We start from the raw sequence: 21,504 nt of genomic DNA, 5'->3' as shown, positions 1-21,504 counted from the left end.
CTTTTTTTTTTATATATATTGATAATACATGTCTTTGTATACTTAACTAATTTAACAATATTAAAATTACAACTCTTTTTTTTTTTATATATATTGATAATACATGTCTTTGTATACTTAACTAATTTAACAATATTAAAATTACATATTATATCTTAATGGTTTTCTTATAATTCTACCCTTCCTACTTACTTTGCTTACTACAGTTTCCTTATTTTTAATACCAATCTCTTTCCTTCTTTCTCTTTCACATTTACTATTCTCTCTCTCCTCCATATTTCCATTATCATACCTCACATGTCTAGATGAGATGTTCTCCTAAATAGCTTGTTATTTTTGTTCTTAATTATGAATGATCTAGGTTCTTCACTCTTTTTAATAATGGTACCTTTTTCCCACACTTTATCTTTTAAATATAGAATTGAGTCATTTACTGCAAATTTGTTTTCTTTAATTCTCACATTTTTGTCATACTGACATTTTTGTATTTTTTGTTGTGCCAACATTTTCGCATAAGCCTCAATAGGAATTTGAGGGTAAAGTAATTTCTCATTAATAGGCAATTTTGTTCTAATCTTCCTACTCATAAGTAACTCTGAAGGAGTGTATTCAAGACCTGCAACTGGTGTACTTCTATAGTCTAATAAATAAAGATCTATGTCTTTACCTGTTAATATAGATTTTTTAAGCATGGTTTTTGCTATCCCTACACTTTTCTCAGCAAACCCATTACTTTGGGCATAATTTGGACTTGTTGTTATTACTTTAAATTTCCATTCTTTAGCAAAATCTAAAAATTGCTTGCTATTGAATGGTACGTTATCAGAAACACATATTTTAGGGATTCCAAAATAACTAAATACATTTTTTAAAATTTTAATTATTGAATCTGCTGATTTACTGCTTAGTTTTTTGATATCTAGCCATTTTGAGTAATAATCATTTATAATTAAATATGACACACCACCATATTCACCAATATCTACCCCTATTTTAATAAATGGTTTGTCAGGAATTGAATGATTTAATAATGGCTCTTTAAATTTTTTCCTTTGATACCTGGCACACAATGAACACTTACTTATAAAATTTTCTATGTCATTTGCCATATTAGGCCAATAATAATAAGACCTGGCTCTTTTAACGGTTTTAGTCATACCTATGTGGGTTTCATGAAGTAATCCTAGTATGAATGCTCTTAATTTAAAAGGTACAATTAATCTGTCATTGAGATAAATCAAATTATTGTTTACTGTTATATCATTTCTAAATTTCCAAAAATTATATAGTTCTCCTTTAAATGGTAACTTAGTTTTATCACTAGGCCAATTGTTATTGTAATATAGCTTTACTTTATTCAGACAGGGATCATTTATAGTCTCCTTTTGAAATTGTAACAGTTTTTCATCACTAATCTGTATTTTTTCTGAATTAATACTATGTACAACATCATTAATTGAGATATCATCTTTTATATTTTTAATAATATAGTCTCTACTTAGATAATCTGCAATGTGCATTTGCTTACCTGGAAGATACTTCACCTCTAGATCATATATAGCTAACTTCGTTTTTATTCTTTTTAATCTATTATTCTTAATTTTATTATATTCTTTATTCATGATAGAGACAATTGGTTTATGATCAGTATGTACCGTTATACGTCTACCATAGATGAAATTATGAAATTTTGTACAAGCATATAATATTGCATTCATTTCTTTTTCAATTTGAGCCCACTGTTTCTCAGTTTCGGTTAAGCTACGTGATGCATATGAGATTGGCTTATTGTCTTGCATTATGCAACACCCTACACCCGATTGTGAGCTATCTGTTTGTATAACTATTTTTTTATTACCATCAAATGCAGCTAAAACTGGGGCACTCATCAATTTATCTTTAATTTTATTCAGTGATAGTGTGTGAATTTCATTCCATTGCCATTCAATATCTTTTTTTAGTAATTTCTTAGCGGATCAGACATTTCTGCTAAATTTGGAACAAATTTCCTAACATAATTAATAAAACCAAGTAACCTTTGAAGTTCTTTTTTGGAAGTTGGTTCTTTAAGGGATTTTATTGCCTCTGTCCTATCTGTGTCAATGGACATACCCTTACTATCAAATAAAAGTCCTAAGAATTTTACCTTATTCTGGCAATACTGAACTTTGTTCTGATTAAATTTAATATTGTACTTCCTAGCGCGGTCAATAACTTGCTTTAATATATTATCGTGCTCTTCCTTATTATCTGCTGCTATAATGAAGTCATCAAAATAAATTGTTAAACCTTGAATATCACCAAAATATTTTATATTATATTTTTGAAACACCATTGGTGCAGTTTTAATACCAAAAGGTAATTTATTAAATTTAAGGGTACCTAATGGGCTTGGAAATGAACATAAATTATTACATGAGTTTGTAAGTTCTATTTGCCAAAATCCATCCTTAAGATCAAGAACTGTATAAAAATTTTTTTTCAACAACCTAGGAGTTATTTCATCTAACGTTGGAATAGGATAATTTTCTTCTACAATATTTTTATTTAAATGTTGTGGGTCTAGACATAATCTTAAACTTTTGTCTGGTTTTTCTATAATAACTATGTTGTTTAACCAATCAGTTGGCTTTTCAACATAAGACACAATTCCTTTTTCTAATAATTCTTTTAACTTAATTATAAATCTATCTACAATTGCATGTGGTACTCTCCTATAAGGCGCTGGTTGAGGTTCAGCGTTATCTTTAAGCTGTATTTCATACAACTCAGGAAACTTACCAAGTCCAGTAAATACATCAAAATTATTTTTTATGAATGATTCCTTTTCTGAAATTATCATGTCAACTCTTTTTATTAAATCATATTTTACACATGATTCTAAACCCAATATAGGAATAATGTTTTTACACTTATTTAGTTGACTCGGTTTTAATATTAAAAACTCAACATTATCTATACATTCCGGACTTATCATACATTTAATTTGACACTTTCCTATGCTCTCTATCTTATGACCTCTATACGACTCAACATTTAATTTATTAGATCTTATCTGTGGTTGAGGTTTAATTTCCTTGAAATGTTCCCACGGAATAATATTAACGTCACTTCCTGAATCCAATTTAAATTTTATATTCTTATTAATCACTTTTATTGTTTTTGTCCAACTACTATTAATCTGATGCACATTATATATTGTATCGATTTGAAACATCTCCTCCTCACCATAATGCGTTTCATGGACCTCTTTTTTCTCTTCTTTGTTTTTATTCTTACATCCTAAAGCAAAATGGTTCATCTTTTTACATATACTACACATTTTACCAAATGCAAAACACTCTCTAGGTTTATGTTTCCTACCACACTTCTTACAGTTATACTCATTATTTTTATCACCATCACTTTTCCTATATTCTCCCTTTACATTTTTATTTTTAACATATTTGTTATTATTAGTCTTAGTTAAATTCTTACCTTTCCCTTTATCCGTACTCTTCATTTTTACCATATGTACATCTGATGATGTTGCCATTTCTTGAACAACAACGACAACTTGTTCTAGTTTTGTTGCCTCTGTGGTTTTACATATTTCTTCTGCCTTGTCAATCGTCAGTTTACTTATGCTTAGTAGTTTATCTTTGATTTCTGGATCTTTAACGCCAAACACTATTCTGTCTCGTATCATGTTATCCTCTTCTTTGTATTCACAAGTAGCAGCTAGTGTTTTTAATTCGGTGAGAAAATCATCAAAGCTTTGGCCCTCTTGCTGTATACAACATCCAAATTTGTATCTTTGAAATATTATATTCTTTCTTGGTTCGCAGTATTGTTGGAATGCTTGTATCACCGTGTCAAATTCAGTTTTTTCTTTCTTTTTGAAATTATTATAAATCTTGACCCCTTGTGGACCAATTAAATTCAATAAGATATTAATTTTTCTTATGTCATTCTCTTCATCTTTATTAGATGCTATTAGATAAATATTAAATTGTTGATACCACTCTTTCCAGTTTTGTGCAACATTACCACTAAAGGACAGTTCTGGAGGTGTACGGTACTCCATTTTACTTTATCCTTTTCAATCGTGGTTTTGTTATAATGTTCTTCTACGACTGCGCCATGTTTTATTATTCTTAATGTTCTTGTTTTATTATTTCTTTAATAATCTTATTATAGTAAATGAAAACAATGTTAATTTAAAGATGACAGAAAACGTTTAATACATTATATTGTTTTATATCATGCTCTTGTGTTGCATTTACTTCCAAACAATAACCATATTATTTCTAATGTGGTTGACCTATCACTCGTCTATGATAACCTGATAACATGAGTGTTATCACAGCGTCAACAACCGAAATCCGGAAATCGTGGCCCGTCTGCCACGAGGTTTCAGTTCGTTGCACAATAATCACCGTGTGCGACTTCGGGAAAACCCAGCCGCATAACGCACGTGACGTAATCTCGTTTATCGTCAGTTCCGACCCGATCGTGCGAGTGCGCCCGTCGTCCGCTCCGACCCGATCGTGCGAGTGCGCCCGTCGTCAGCTCCGACCCGATCGTGCAAGTGCGCCCGTCGTCCGCTCCGACCCGATCGTGCGAGTGCGCCCGTCTGCCGCTCCGACGCCGATCGTGCGAGTGCGCATGGTTGATATCAGCGTATCACCGTTATGAGATAACGCTGTTGTTTTGAAAACAGACTGTTGTCACTTGTCACCGTTCGACAACGGCTTTAATATGAGTAATGAAACCCCGCCGACGAGTTGTCCGAACATACAAGCGCCGACTTACACCGAATTATTCAATCAGGCTGAGTCGTTGAGAGCACGACTAGAGGCCCTGGAGAATAAACACTCGAACGTTGACTCGGAGCCATCGGCTGACGTTGTACCGCCCCCGTGCAATAACTACCGGCTATTACCGGACCTGAATAAAACCGTGCCTGTATTCACCGGTCATGAAACCTGCTGTGAAGCGGAGGATTGGATAAACACCGTCGATGCTATGGCGGGAATAAATAATTGGCCGGTGCCGTATCGACTGCAATATACGAAGTCCAACATGTCGAACGCGGCCCGCAGTTGGTTCCTGACCGAGACCTTCCGCGATTGGGTGGACTTTATGGCGAAGTTCCGTACCACATTCGTCTGGGAGTTGAGAATGTCTGATAGGTGGGAAGCAATGACCGTACGCCGACAGGGCGACACGGAACACGTCGCTGACTATTTCTATGACAAACTACGGCTCTGTCAAGCCCTCAATCTGTCATTTTACGAGATACGCGATCACATTGTCCTGGGTATTCATTCGCAGGAACTAGCGGTGTTTGCGATGGGCAGGTACCACACGTCAACCGCCGCGCTCCTGGCCGATCTACAAGAAGGTGGACGATTGTTTGAACTCCGTAGGGCACAGGGTGCTACCGTGAAACCGTCCGAAGATAAAGGTTGGAAATCATTCCCGAAATCACAACGGAAAACTGCTGCACCAGCACCAACTGCAGAAGTGCAAAACACAACCGTCATCGCCAATAAAACGACGTCGATCAGGGAGTCGACTACTGTCCGTTGCTTCAACTGTAACATGAATGGGCATATCGCGCGGGACTGCCCGAAGCCGCGTAAGCCGTGCTCCGGCTGTCAATCCACTGCTCATACGCGGAGCCGATGCCCCGTAAAGCCGGCGCAAGCTATGCTGGTTGGGCCGATGCTGTCAGAGCCACAGAACAGTTTCATCAAGGACATATTATTCAATGAGGTCAGGGCGACCTGTCTCATCGACACGGGTTCGTCTCACGTCCTAGTACGTAACAGTCTAGTTCACCGGTCTGCAGCCACCGTGCGTTGGACATCGCGCCCGCTGTACACCGTTGGCGATACACATCGACCCGGCGCGGCTACGCTGGGCGAGGCCACGGCCGATATTACTGTAGANGTGATGCGTACTGAATAGGTTCACTATAAGAAGTGGACGGTTCTGGTGTTTTTACACTGCAAGCACTAGGAACTGTAAATTATAAAAACAAAAAACAATAAGTACTAATCCATACATTATTCACAAATCATTATGAATTTCTATTACTCTCTATCTCAACACAAGCTACTGCTTAAAGAGATAGATAAATCTAGTAAATATTGTATGTATTATGTAATTTATGACAGTTAATTAATAAAAAAAAAAAAAAAAAATACTAAATAAACTTACCAGGTAAATTTAAACTAGGGACAACAAAACATTTAAGTTTATTGGTCCCTGGACTTATATCATTGTTTAAAAAATGAATTGAACAAACGCGTTTTTTTTCATTAATAGTTGATGGATCGAGAGACTTCAGATTGACTCCTACAATTTCTACCCATTTATCAAAACACTCTTTATTCCTATTGGGATTTGGAAATCGGTGTGATGATGTGCCTTAAATTTAAAATTTTATAATTATGTACTGTTATAGTATTTAATTTTATTAAAAACATTTATAACTGAAACTCGCATAATGTATAATTTACAACTTAATAAAATATAATAATATACACAAAATTATGTTATTATAATTAACTTTTTAACTATTTAATGCCCATCTTTGGTAATACAATAATAGAATAGCATGTATCTACTGAGTATTCAATGGTAAAAGATTCACCCTGTATATAATAAATATTATATTGTATCTATGCTATCTAAAGAACATAATTTCTATAATATATAACAACACTGGCACATAACACATTTTGTTGACTCAAATAATAGTAAGATAAGGTCTGCAAAGAGAATTTCCAGCAATTAAGTTATTTTACTTATATTATTATTAAACCAATAATTATATTTTATGATAAGCTATGAAAAAGGTCACCCTATAATCTCTAAGTAAGGAATTTCCAGTAATAAAAAAACCTATTTTACTCTACATTACACCACAAGTTTATCATATAATATATTTAATATACAAAAATACACTCAATAAAGATGAAGAATGAAAGATATATTGCAACCACTCATTAATACCCCTTAATGAAAAAATTGAAATTGAAATCATTGCCTAAGTACCTAATACTCAGCTTTTTAATCTATAAATACTTAAATCAATCTGAAAATATTCTACTTCGAAATATGAAATTAAAATATGGGACCTGGTTTAAAAATTATATAATTTAATATTTTTTAATCAAACAACTACAATATAAAATACGAACCTGTTGAAGAACACCCAACCACACAACATTTGTAAGCGTATCTTGTCATCGTTTTAATTTGTCAAAAACCAAATAAAAATAAGAGTCGGCAACGTAGTCAAGCCGGCACAACAGTTTGAAAGTCAGAGCAGGAAATGCAGAATGCAGATAACAGTAATTCGGTAATCGGTATCTGCGGCGGTACGCAGCGCTGATATGATGGGTCGTTGGGTGGGTGGCGGTGTCGGTGACTAGAGCGCTCGTGGTGCCTGGTGAATGAACGTCCAATGTCTGTATTGCTACTATACAGTTACCAGCCCCTGATGCAGACTGAAACTACGAGCACGCGCACACCAAAACATACGTGATCACTGCGCGCCTAGCGGCGTCAGACGGAAACGTTCCCTAGTTTCTGAATAGCCCTCGTATCTGAGGTGTTTTATAGTAAAACCCAATTTCCGAACTGTGTAGGAGTTGTAGACGGGAAACAAATCAGACTAGAATGTCCCCACCCCCCCTAAGTGGTACTATAGTGTTTAGACTACAACTACAAACATTATTTTTTCCTTAATCCTCATGGTCATCTGTGATGCAAACTATTGCTTCACAGTTAGATGTTGGATCATTTGGAAAGGAGAGTGACTGAAATATTTTTAAAAAATCAGCTTTCGATAAAAAATTATACTGGAATAAAAATGACTTTGCGTGGTTATATGGGTTTTCTGAATTTGTAGGAAACTGTTTAGGTTGCAGAGGCATGAAACTTTGTGCAAAGTTATCACCACGGCTGGTATCATCCATTGGACCTATGGATTCGACTGATGTCCCTGAATAGTTGGTGTTAACAGACAACGGCGATGACACTAGGAATCCGGCTGATGGCCGCTGGTTAGACTTTTTTTCTAAAGCTCTAGTTAACAAGTTCATTATCTCACTTTTAACCCTCATTTTTTCCAAAGACGACAACTCTTTCATAGGTTCTAGTAAACTCAGTACAACATGAGTGTCTGCATCGTCTTCTTTTTTTCCGTTTTTTTAGAAAACCTTTCTGACAAAATTTGCAATTTCTTCGATTCGATTTCTAGAAATTTATCATTGTCACTAAATCCACGCTTATTACCTTTCTTTTCGGTAGGCTTATTTGGTTTCTGGTTTCTATTTTTGGTGGTCTGCGAAATATCTAAAACTTCATCCGATGAATCATTTTCAAAATTTGCCTTAAGTGTACATGGTTCTGCAGTGAAATTACAAACATCTACAATGTTATTGTCTTCATCATTTGAGATGTCAGTCAGTGAATCAGCAGTTGACTTGTCCCCTAGGTTTTCAAAGTTAACACTTGGAATATTACCAGAACTTTCCCGTGGAGTCAATACGTTTCGAAGGAAGTCCATGGCTTCAAAGTACGGCCAGTTGTCATCTCTTTTAGCGCCATCACCACTCTTTTTCTCTAATCGCGTCTTCAATTTTCGCCGGTAGGAATCTCGCAAATTTTGCCACATTTTCTACGCTGTAGTTCCTGCATGCGAAAGAAATAAAAACAAAATAGGTAGTAGAACGGGTAGAAAAAAAGAAAATAGGAGTCGAAAAATGGAAGAATTGGTACAACCATATTTCACGGTTTCACATTTAATTTAGTTTGTAATTTTATCATTTAAACTAAAAAAAGGTGGGAAAGCGGGTGTTGCTCTGCTTTACAGTAGGTTACAAGTGGGTCACTGTATTGGATGGAATAAATAAATTAATAAAAATGATTTATAAACAATAAACAATAATAAATACAAATAAATACAAAACATACCTGGTTTTTTTGAATCTAGGTAAAAATGTCCGAGGAAAAAATGTCCACGGTAAAAATGTTCGGGTAAAAATGACCAAGGCAAAATTGTCCAAAATCAAGAATGTCCGAGGAAAAAATGTCCGAAACCAGAAATGTCCATGGTAAAATTGTACAAAATAAATTTCAAAAATATCAACAAAAAAAAATTCATATAATTTAAAATTCATATAACTTATATAATATTACCTAATTAAAATGGATAAAAGTCATTATTGCTGTATATTTAAAAATGTCAAAAAAAAAAAAATTCATATAATTTTTATAATATTACCTAATTAAAATTTATAAAAGTCAATGCTATACATTTTAAAAAGTTTTCAATACTTCTTTCGTTATTTTTGTACTCCTCACATATTTTTTTTAATTTTTCTTGCATACCAATATACATTTTTTTTTTTTTTGCCAGAGGTTGTCCAATATCTCTTTGCCCAATTTTAACTTCATCGACTCCTAATTCTAATCGCATCTTTTCTATCAGTAACCATATACTTGGATGTGATCGATTCACTAATTTAGAAAACCTGTGATTCCATCCTTCAGTTTGGTTGTTAGTGCGCTGGCCATCGTTCAACGTAACTTCGTGAACATTCCAAACTGAAGGAGGAAATGCAGCTGGGGTTCTTCTAATAACGTTACTTCTAGTATTATTTTTTATAATTCTCCCCCCTATGTAAGTTGAATCAAAATACTCCATCAACTCATTAGCTTCTTGTGGCATAATTGTTTTTAAATAAATTAACCCTCTTGGTACGTCATTTATTGGTAAAAATGCCAACCCATCAAGCATTCGACAAAATGTACTAAATAATTCGTTTTCCCTATAATGTTTCTCAAGACCTAATGATTGGATTTTTCTATGGGTTGACTGACACAGATGATAGAAACATCCTTGAATTTTTATATGGTGTCCTAAAATATTTTTAGCCGCATTAATGACAGCTTTTTCAAAGTCAATGTTTAAAACATTAGGACACGGATTTAAATTTATATCAGCGCATTTTTCTAAAATTATATTAAAAACATTCTCATACGTCTTTTGACTCTTGTTTTGTAACAAACAAAAAATAGTTGTAATAAAAATGCCTCGGACCTGTACGCGAATAACATACAATTGTTGAAAAAAAGTTGGAGCTAAAGTGAAATTCCCATCCATGTACCATTCGTCAGCTTCAGCAAGATAACGTAAGCATTCATCAGTAGCAAAAATAATTATACGTTCATTCGATTCATTGTTATTGTCATACAGTAGGAATCGTTCGTGGTTTGGTTCCCCAGTGGTACTCCATTCGTCTAAATGGCATAAAATAAGTTTCATATACTATATATGTATATTTGTGTATTATTTTATCATTTATAATAGTAATAAATAATAATATTATATATTATATAATATTGTAAAATTATAATAAACTTGTGATACACGGAGGTATAATACAATGTATAAAACATTAATTATATATTTATATTATACCTGATATGTTCAATTGACTAAGATCAGCTGGACATATTGGGTGATTAGATTTTTTTTTATTCCGTAGTGTCCTTTTTACTAATTGTTCTGGAGGCATTCTAGATTTACAATCAATATTCAGTTGAACTATTCCTTCAGCAAACAGAGTTGATGGAGTTTTGTCATTGGTTGTCGCTTTATTCTAGTTATAATATTACATTTTACATTATTATTAAAATGATCTAGGTTCGGTTAGGTAAAGTAATAAATCGTACTTTCATTTCTTCTAAGGATTTTGTGACTGATATTTCGTTGAGATCAGCTGAATGTGAATGGTTTTTAATCAGTAACGGATTATTTTTTAATAAATTCGTAGTTAGCGACGCAGAACAATTTAACAAACTGCGTTTGACACAATGCCAACGAATTTTGGTTTTCAGCCTGTGTTGTATGGTATATGTATACCCATTTAAACACAGCTTGTCATGGTTTTTATTTGATTTAATAATATCGGCCATTTCAATCATTTTAATAAAATAAAATAAAATAACACGCACACTTAAATGATTCAACTGTAAACTCAGGACTGGCCATCACCTAAACGAATTGTCGTTGTACTAAAAATTGTCGCGATAATCTTATCGTAATAACCGATAAACCGCGCAATGTCATATACAGGGTGTTCCCATTTTATTATTAGTATATTTGACATATACAGGGTGTTCCCATTTTATTATTTTTCGATACTTATATTTTTATTTTTTATTTTTCGGGCATTTTTACCTTGGACATTTTTAACTCGGACATTCTTGGTTTCGGACATTTTTAACTCGGACATTCTTGGTTTCGGACATTTTTTTCCGGACGTTTTTACCGTGGACATTTTTTCCTCGGACATTTTTGTAGAATACCGGTTTTTTTTAATGTATTTAGTATTTACTATTTACACATTTATATATTTATTTTTTGTATAATTGTTTTTTTTTAGTAATTGTATTTATTAATAATAATAATTACTATTATGTTTATGAGTTTACTTTTCTAAAAAATGATCAAATAAAATGATCAAAAAAGATTTCTAAAATTAATTAAGTGAAATAATGCTAAATAAAAAATCTTGAATAATATACTTATAAATTAAAATAATTAATCAAAAAGATTAGTTAAGATTGTAACTAAAAAATAGTAAATTACTTGATGTAGTTAACCAAAATTATGTGTTTGAATTAGGTAAATAAAGAAATTTTTTTATGAATATCTGACAGCAAAATAATTTGCAAATTGTCGAGATTAGGATGAATTTTGTAAAAATGTTAATTTTAGATGCCTATTATAACAATAAAATCGTGACTGAATTTTTAATATTTTTCAAATGCTATTGTAACAATATAATAGGAACCTTTCATTAATTGTTCATGCTTTTTGATCCAATAAATTTATAGGAAAAAAACTAAAAAAATGTAAAATATCCGTTAACTTCTAAAAACGAGATTCAAAATTTTTAAAGAATTTCCAACTTAAAATAACACACATTTATTCGTGATTTGTACATATTTTGTCAAAATCCAAACTTTAAATACTTATAAAAAAAAATTGTGACCATATTTTTAATATTTTAAATATAAATTATTACATAAATGAGTTAATTTCATTTCAGGTATCTCTCAACAGGCCTGCAGTCTTTCTATTCTCTTAGCCTTGTATTTCGTTTGAATGACTATATAATTGGGAAAATTGTTGGTGAGGTAGTCCAAAGTATTTGGAAAAATTTACAATCTTCACACATGCCCATTCCTACTAGAGATGATTTTTTGAGAATGGCAGCAAATGCCAAGGAAAGATGGAGTTTTCCAAACGCGATAGTCGCAATAGATGGGAAACATATCCAAATAAAGGCGCCTTCAAACAGCGGTACGATGTACTACAACTATTTAAATTATTTTTCGGTTGTTTTGCAAGGAATAGCAGATGCTGATTGCAAGTTCATTTTTATTGACGTTGGTGGATATGGGAAACAAAGTGACGCAGGCACTTTTGCCGAGTCACAAACTTTTCAGTTTTTGGAGGACTTTGAGAAGAACCTACCAAAACCATGTCCATTTGAGGGAAGTGAAGGCCCAATGCCATTTGTTTTTGTAGGAGACGACGCATACCCTCTGAAAGTGTATCTGATGAAACCATACCCCGGAAATAATCTAATAGCGTTTTCGATTTGACGCACTTTTTGCACTGAGTGCAAAAACGTATTCGATTTGATCAATATTCTGTGAACTGGTGGAGTGTTTTGTATTCGATTTGATTGCAGTGCAACCCTCGTGTGCACTCAGTGCGCACTTTCTGCACCGCCGATTTTGTGAGTGTTTTTATTACTATGAACTTAACTTCTCTATTGAGGGGTCAAAATATTATATTTTTTTCCCCCGGTAATTTGTTTTAAAATTGTTATCGTTATTTGATTATTTTTGTCCTAATTATTATTAATTACGACAAGTTTACTAAGTTATTAATTAATTAAAGTCTATTAATTAGCTAATTACATAAATTATAAATACATAATATGATGGATAGTATACAAACAATAACATTGATAGAATCGGGTATTCTATCATCCTCTTCATCTTCGGACTCATCTGATGACGAAGAACTATATTCAGTGATTTGTAATGGAATTCATCATGTAAAGCCCAAAGTTAAGGACTTTGTGGTAAATGTTGTACATAGTTTTACCGATGACGAGGTATGTTTAACAATTCATAATTTAATAAGTATTAAATAGAGATTCTTAATATAATTTTTTATTAAAATTAATAAATTACCCATTTTTACAGTTTTTAAGAAATTTCAGACTATCCCGAACAACTGTGGATAGAATTGTCAGAAATTTTATGAGCAGTGATTACTATCCAAAATATACAGCTGGAAAGCCCACAATATCAGCTGAAGCACATATACTGATGTTTCTATGGTAAGTTAGCATTACCATTATAAGTCAACAATAATAATATTATGACCTTAAATGTTGAACATAAACGTGCGCACAGGATATGCTCGCAATTTTTATAAATTTAAAACTGTCATAAAATATCCTCAAAAATATAAATACATCAAACAAGTTATATGTATAGACAAATTCAATTACAAAAACTTAATGCTGGTAAATTGTAGACTTGGACTTTATATATCATAGTCAATAAGATTTTTTTAGCAACAAAATTGTTACAGACTTTTGAAAATAAATAAATAAAATACAGGGGTATAGGAATTTTTTTTTCGGGTAGGCCCACTGTAATCCTTATTAATGATACTCATAGATGAAAAGGGGAACTTATCCCACTTTATTTTTGTACTACCCTCCTATATGATTTCAAAGTTATCAATGATTATATTTATTATTAATTAAAAACTTTCGACAAAGTGAACCAAAAAATCATTTTATCACTACACTTTTTATTGTTATTTTTTTAGAATGAAGTGCCAGAGGGTTCAATTACTTTTGGGGGCCAAATTTTTGATATTGCATACCCTGCCAATGAAGTCTGCACATGTCTATAATGTTGAAATCTTATTAATTCAATAAAAAACCCATAATAACTGAATAGTTATAACATAAGCGCAATTTGGACAACTGATTTGGGGGGGGGGGCTAAATTTATAAAATCAATACAGACCCGTATAATTTTTTATGGTGGATTTAATCATGAATATATTCAAAAACTTAGGGGGGCTTAAATAAAACTAAATTGTGCCTATGAGTTACAATAACTAATAAGGTATGTGTATTAAAAAGAGACAAGTATTTAAATAATATAGTTAACCTGGGTTCCTGATGTTATGCTAATCTATTGTATACTATAAGTACTTATTTTAGGTTTGCAGGTAACAAAACAGTAATAAGAATAGTGGCACAAGTATTCAATTGCAGTGAATCTTCTTTTTTTGTAGTGTTTAATAGGGTAGTTGAATTCCTATTGAATATTTTGCCTAGTATAATTAAAATGCCTACCTCAAATGATGACAAAATACAATGTGCCTACGAGTTTCAGCAAGTAATACTTAAATAAAACTCATTATATAATAAAAACTTAAAAAAAAATTAAATTGCTTAGAAATTAATGTGAAACTTTTTCTTTTAAATGTTAGATTGCAGGTATACCTGATGTACTCGGTGCTATAGATGGTTCGTATATAAGCATTAGAAAACCAAAGCACAAAATTCGATCCACGTATGTTAACAGACATCATGACTGCTCTTTAACTTTGCAAGGTATATTTTGCAATGCAAAGAAAAAATTTGTTGATGTTTGTACTGGAACGCCCGGTAAAATGCATGATGCCCGCATACTTCAACACTCTTTTATATATAAAGACACATATTTACAACAAGTATGTGGATCAAAGTACCACATTTTAGGTGATGCAGCTTATCCGCTAGAAGAAAATATTATAACTCCTTTCAAGGATTATGGAAATCTTACAAACAATGAGAAATTATTCAATAAAAATCATGCCAAGACAAGAGTTGTAATTGAGAATACTTTTGGCTTATTAAAAGGACGTTTCCGCCAATTGTTAAAATTAGATTTTTTATTAGCTGAAAAAGATTCAAATTTTATACTAGCTTGTTGTGTGCTACATAATTTGTGTACAGATGATGATGATCTCGTTCCTGAGCAACCACCTATAGAAGTAGAAGAATTACCAGAAAATGTAACTCTTAACATTCACCCAGGAACTCTCCAATCTCGAGAAAAAGGATTTCAAAAACGAAAAATGTTATGTTCTTTGTAGACTTTGATAATTTTAATTTTTAGAAATATATTAATACATTTTTATGACAGAAATCTATTTGTTATTCAAAATTTTTTTGAGAATATCCATTTTTTCTTCATGACGTTTTTGACGTTCCAGTTCTCTCTTTTGTCTTCCTTCTTCTTTTTCTTTATGCATGGTAATCAGCAGATCATTCAGAGAAGTCTTGGCCTTCTTTGTAGCTCGTGCCTCAACATCTTTAGTTATCGTATCATCTTTTAAAATTCTTTTCAGTCCAGAACTAGATGTTCCTAATAATGTAAAATGTAATGTGTTTATTAAACAAGGTTACACAGCAAAATTTGTTTTAGTGTGAGAAATGAATGTATTGAATAATAAATAAATTTAGAACTGTGCAATAGCTCAATTTAGTTAGATTAATTACACAAAATTAAAAATACACAGTCATCAGTGTTGGATTCAGTGATTATGTACATAAATATTGCATACAAAAATATGTACAATGTACAATACCATACCTATGTCTATACCTAAATATATATTTTTATATTATATAATAATGATGGAGGTTTGACTTTTTACTTTTGAAAGTTTACTTAAATATTATTATTCTTATATAGCTTATGGTTTTGTCATTAAAGTGGAAACTCTATGATACAAATATAATTTTGGGTTTTGTAATTTTGTTTCTGTGTAATTAAAGATATACTATATTATTAATAGTAAAATAAATTACTTAATAGCAGTAACATCGTCATGTGTTTATAGTACATGCTGATATATAGAAACCATATTCACTCAAAATTGTAATTTATTGCTAAAATAATACTAACCTACACAAACAGATGGTTCAATAGAATCATCCAATGCTGTTATCTTACTAAACTCTTCATCAACGCTACTGAACTTGGGAGACGATCCAGAAGTATTGTTATTTTTCATATATGCTTTGTTTCTTTTTAAAACAGTTTTATATCTATTTTCAATTTGAGTTTCTGTAAATACATAACCTATTTGTTCTACCATATCTTGTTTAATTCTTGTCCACATTGCCTTTTTGTTTCGGAATTTTTTCATAGGGCCTATTTGTTCCATATACTTATGGAAACAGTTTAGCATAAATGATGTATTTCCATCTGTCCAAAATGTAGTATTTGTGGGACTTGTGTTGTCAACTGTTAACACAATATTAGTGTATTAAAATCACACATATGAATCTGTGAAACAGCTGCTACTTAAGTATTAAAACATAAAATTATGAAAGTATAAATATTAAAAAAATAAAGGATTTATGTATTTAAATAAAAACATAGGTACAAAACTGTAGTGTATTTGTGTCTCTATTAAAATACAATTTTTCTTTGAATATTAGAAGATATTAATACAGAAATTCAGACACATTTTGAGTTAAATTTGTAAACAAATTTTATTAGCATTTGTACTTTTAAAAGTATAAATATAAATACCAAATCTACCGTTTGTTAATATTATTTATTGACTACAATCTACAAGATGATAACTTGTAGTAAACACTAATACAATGTAATATTTAAACAATCAATTTAGGACACTGCTTTTTAGAACTACTTTAATTAATTATTAAAAGAAGCAGGCAAAATTGAATGAATAGCCACAGAAGAAACATATATAAATTATACATATTTGGTTAACCTGACAATGAAACTGAATTTTGTGTAAGCAAATTTTCATTTTTTGTTTTATTCATAAGCAGTTTATCACTTTCTATGATTTCTTCTGACCTATTAAGTATTATGTATAGAAGCAAGCACATATTGGAAGAAACATATTTTAAGTAATTAATATTATTAATTAAGATTTTAATTCGATATTACCTTTGAATATTTTTATATTCCTCTTGGTTGCATGTATGAACTGAAGTGTTGGAATACACTTCAAAACATTTATTACAAATCTGCAGTATGAATAAAAATAGTATTGATAATTAAATTAAAAACCAATTATTAAAGTAGGTACTCACGTCAAATGTTTCAGAATCGGAATCAGACATTTTAAATTTTTAAACTTCTAGGTACGAGGTACGACTATGCCACTATGGGAAATTTATTAAAGACAAGCGACAATTATTATAATTAATTTACTAATGAGAAATAATCGATTATGTATCGTGTGTCATCTTTTGTTTCGAACAAATTGGCGGTAAAATATTATTTATCATGATTAAAAATGGTTATAACATGTATTTCATCCATGATGATTTATTCATCCATGATTAAACATGTAATCATATCTTTTCNCTACTATTATTAAATTGTAATATAAACATACAGTCCACTACCTAGTCTCTTTTTATTACTTTCATTATCCATAATTATATTTGTATGAACCAGGTATGCTTGCTATTGCTGCAAGTCCCCTGAAGTAATAACAGATTGGAAGAAAAACTTATGTGCGCAGGCGTACGATGGTGCTGCTGCAATGCAAGGAACTTATTCAGGGTTACGTACATTTATTCAATGCGAAAACTCAAAGGCGATATATGTATGGTGCTTTGCACACTTATTAAATCTAGTTGTGGTTGATACCTGTGACTCTTGTAGTGACACAAAAAATTTTTTTGGTCACTTGCAATCAGTGATTGAATTCATGAGGGCTAGGAAAAGAACTGCTGTGTTTATTGAATGTCAACGTGATTTATATCCAGAAGAACGGATTTGTCGTATGAAAAGTTTTTCTAATACGAGATTGACATCTCACGATCGTGTAATTAATGTTGTATACAAACGATTTAAAGCATTATTAAAATCATTAATTATTTTGGAATCATTCAATGATAGAGTAACGTCTTCAAATGCTAGTATATTTAAAAATATTTGTTCAACATTTAGTTTTGTTGTAACATTAATTTTTATGAAAAAAGTTTTTTCGGTCACCACACCACTATCCAACTATTTACAGTCAAAATCACTGGACTTTATTGAGGCATTAAGACTTGTGAATAACGCAAAAGAAAATTTACTATTAATGCGCTCTGACATCAAATATGAACAAATTATAAATGAAGCCAAACAATTTTGTGAAGAACATGATCTGCCTGAAAAGGACTTTAAAACTATTAGATCGAAAAAACGGAAGAGGCAAATTGATGAAGATGAAAATACAAATGAAGTAAATTTAAATTCACCATTTGAAAAATATAAAATAAACACATATTTTATGGCTTTGGATAAAATAATAACATCATTTATATCAAGATTCAGTGGGGCTCAAAATATTTTAAAAGACTTAGCTTTACTGTCACCTGAGCGTCTAATTGAATTTGGAAAAGATCCCGAGCAAGAGTTACCAAACAATTGTTTTAATTATGTTGCAGAATGGATAGATGGTATATCATTAGAAAATTTAAAAAATGAATACAAAGTGTTTAGTACTAGTGTAGTATCTTTGCATGATGGAAATAAATTTCCGACCAATCTTCACAACACAAGCATTATTGATGAAACAACATCAGAATTAAACCAAGAAACCTTACAAACCAGTGAATCAGAAATTGACCATGAAGAAAGCGAAGCAATATGTTACAACAATACTATTACTGTATCCAGTATTTTACATGTTTTAACAAGTTTTGATTTGGTATCTGCGTTCCCAAACTTATATCTGGCTTACAAGGCATTAGGAACAGTACCAGCATCTTCAGCGTCAGCCGAACGAAGCTTTTCTAAGGTATATTATTAATTTTAAAATTTTTATAATATTGTTTATTGCAAATTGTAATAACTGTAAACTATGAGTAATGTTTATTTTATGATTGATGACACACTATTTGATTTACATCTAGGTAAAATTAGTAAAGACGAGACTACGCTCAACAATGGGTGAAGAACGACTTGAAAGTCTCATTCTTTTAAGTTGTGAAAAGGATATAGATATAAATATTGAAGAAGCAATAAACAGATTTGGTTGTTCTTCGGATTTACTAAAATCACACCTTATGTTTAAATAAATAGTAATTTCATAATTTAGTTGAGTTATTTACTTTATTTTATTATTCTAAATACCATTAATTTAGATAAAAAAAAAAAAAAATTATATTAAAATTTAGTGATATAAGTATGACCAAAAATGAATTGTCTTGAAATTTTCAAAAACTAGGTAGAGTGCATATAAAATGTATTAATTGAATTTTTGTTATAGAAAAAATTACATTTAGATAATATATATATTGATTTGTCATGCGGATCCAATAAGTATAATTTATTTTTTTAGGGGTCTAGAGGGGTCATGATTTACTGTATATAGTATATACCAATATTAAATAATCATTACTTTATCACTAACAACTTATAAATTCATTATTTGGAGAGCAGTGAAAAAAATGTAGGGTGGGTGGTGTAAAAATTATTAAATGCGAGTCATGAAAAAAAAAGTTCAAGCCGCCACTGTATATATACATAATATGTATGACACATTGACCATATAGTATATACTCCGACGATGAGCGCCGGTCGATCTTAGCGGCCGATTATTTCTTAAATCGAAATGCCAGCGGCGACGACGAATACAAATCAGACGGTCAACAGAGTTTAAACACGTTCCACGTCCTTACGTATATTCGCCTCTCGTCTACATTTTATTATTATTTTAAAACACTGCAGTGCGTATTACATTTTCGAAAATGTTCGGTTGTACTATATGCGACAAAGTGTACGTTCATAAACGCGATCTTAACAGACACACTAAAATCCACGATGGATCGGTCAATACCTGCGANAAAATATTATTTATCATGATTAAAAATGGTTATAACATGTATTTCATCCATGATGATTTATTCATCCATGATTAAACATGTAATCATATCTTTTCGTATTCGATTAAAAATAAACGAGTGCATAGTGCACCGTGCACTAGTGTAGTGTCAGTTCAATTTCAGTGCACACTTTTATTGTTAAATCGAAAACGCTATAAGTCAAGAACAAAGGGTGAGTTTATCAATTTAATTATTATGATAAAGACTATACTTAAAACTTCTACGACTTTTTCTCGATGTTTTAGATTTTCAACTATCGACTATCTAGATTTAGACGTTGCGTCGAGTGCACTTTTGGAATAATAACATCTAAATGGGTATTATTAAAGAAAGCTATTGAGACAAAGGTAGAAAAAGCAGAAACAATTATTAAATGTATCTGCTTGCTACAAAATATTATTATTGATAGAGAAGGTAAGTAAATAGAAACTTAAATTTGTATGTACGTAAGTGAGATAGTCAAAATCTGGAATTCACCGTACCTTGTATTTCCCATACCCCCTCGAAAATACTTTACTAAATCTATAATCAAAGTTTAAAATAAATATTGAATATAATTTATTTACTGTAATATTTATATTGTAATTTTCAAACATTAACAATGATTTTAGTTTTTTTTTTTACCACGGCTGCTCTGACCATTGGTCTGACAGTGACTTAAATTATACAATATATAACATAATATATTATCTATATAATCTTAACTTAGGTTAACATAGGGTGGTTCATATTTCTTTATACAAATTTGATTTTTTTTCAAATAAATAGATTGTGAGTTCCAATTAGATATGTGGAGCAGAGGGTTATATTTAGTTTTATACGAGGTTTTATGTGATATTATGTATAATTCTGTAAAAATTTAATCCCTGAAACAAAACATTACGTGTCCTATAATATTTTCACAATAATATTAAATATATATTATTATAAGGACGCTTTTTATAAGTTATACTTTATATATAAAATTAAAAATAATTAATATTTTTATTTTTATATTTCCAATGACTGATACGTCAAATACTACAAATAATAATTATATAGTTATGAAACAATCGTTAATGAATGTAGGTGATAGTAATTTTATATTTTAAGACTGGTGTAATAAAATATTATTAACTTTATAATCTGTTAAATACCTATTTAATATTAATACATTTTATTTTCTGTCTCAAATGTAGGACCAGTAACCATCCCAGCTGTTGAAAAGGCACTTGAACACTATCGCACTCTACAAAATGAGCCACTTAGGACCGGACGAACTTTCAACAGGAGTACTCAAGAAGCACAAGAAGTACGAAATAAGTACAAACGATTTTTCAATGGATCCGGGGCAGTTTCTTTCCAATAAAGCCCAACAAATTATATAAAAACAAAGTTTTTTCAGTGTTTGAATAAATTATTCAACTTACTATGTACTTCAATTTTACTATGTAGTTTGGTGTATTTATTTAAAATTATTTTATTAAAGGATAAATAAATA

At 31.1% G+C, this 21,504-nt stretch overlaps 6 protein-coding genes across 6 annotated transcripts; 3 read left to right on the top strand and 3 right to left on the bottom strand.

The window, feature by feature from the left end:
- Positions 1-293: 293 nt before the first annotated feature.
- Positions 294-1,889, bottom strand: LOC111042906 (uncharacterized protein K02A2.6-like). The gene is made up of 2 exons (XM_022327623.1): positions 1,656-1,889; positions 294-1,565 (listed from the first exon to the last, which is right to left on the bottom strand). Exons 1-2 carry the CDS (start codon positions 1,887-1,889, stop codon positions 294-296), a joined length of 1,506 nt encoding a protein of 501 aa, XP_022183315.1.
- Positions 1,890-1,957: 68 nt separating this feature from the next.
- Positions 1,958-4,066, bottom strand: LOC111042905 (uncharacterized protein K02A2.6-like). The gene is made up of 2 exons (XM_022327622.1): positions 3,229-4,066; positions 1,958-3,114 (listed from the first exon to the last, which is right to left on the bottom strand). Exons 1-2 carry the CDS (start codon positions 4,064-4,066, stop codon positions 1,958-1,960), a joined length of 1,995 nt encoding a protein of 664 aa, XP_022183314.1.
- Positions 4,067-5,926: 1,860 nt separating this feature from the next.
- LOC111042904 lies at positions 5,927-7,398 on the bottom strand. The gene is made up of 3 exons (XM_022327621.1): positions 7,194-7,398; positions 6,208-6,417; positions 5,927-6,009 (listed from the first exon to the last, which is right to left on the bottom strand). The coding sequence occupies exons 1-3, from the start codon at positions 7,240-7,242 to the stop codon at positions 5,927-5,929; spliced, it is 342 nt and encodes a 113-aa protein (XP_022183313.1). The 5' UTR covers positions 7,243-7,398.
- Positions 7,399-12,246: 4,848 nt separating this feature from the next.
- LOC111042903 lies at positions 12,247-12,678 on the top strand. The gene has a single exon (XM_022327619.1). It carries the CDS (start codon positions 12,247-12,249, stop codon positions 12,676-12,678), a length of 432 nt encoding a protein of 143 aa, XP_022183311.1.
- Positions 12,679-13,022: 344 nt separating this feature from the next.
- On the top strand, positions 13,023-15,250 carry LOC111042902 (putative nuclease HARBI1). The gene is made up of 4 exons (XM_022327618.1): positions 13,023-13,199; positions 13,291-13,427; positions 14,331-14,508; positions 14,603-15,250. Exons 1-4 carry the CDS (start codon positions 13,023-13,025, stop codon positions 15,248-15,250), a joined length of 1,140 nt encoding a protein of 379 aa, XP_022183310.1.
- Positions 15,251-17,427: 2,177 nt separating this feature from the next.
- On the top strand, positions 17,428-21,372 carry LOC111042901 (zinc finger MYM-type protein 1-like). Its single transcript, XM_022327617.1, has 5 exons — positions 17,428-17,450; positions 17,602-18,348; positions 18,466-18,937; positions 19,053-19,173; positions 21,203-21,372. Exons 1-5 carry the CDS (start codon positions 17,428-17,430, stop codon positions 21,370-21,372), a joined length of 1,533 nt encoding a protein of 510 aa, XP_022183309.1.
- The last annotated feature ends 132 nt before the right edge of the window (positions 21,373-21,504 follow it).

The sequence above is a fragment of the Myzus persicae genome, unplaced genomic scaffold, assembly GCF_001856785.1.
Source record: "Myzus persicae strain clone G006 unplaced genomic scaffold, MPER_G0061.0, whole genome shotgun sequence".
NCBI lineage: Eukaryota > Metazoa > Arthropoda > Insecta > Hemiptera > Aphididae > Myzus > Myzus persicae.
This window is presented reverse-complemented; position numbering and strand designations above follow the sequence as displayed.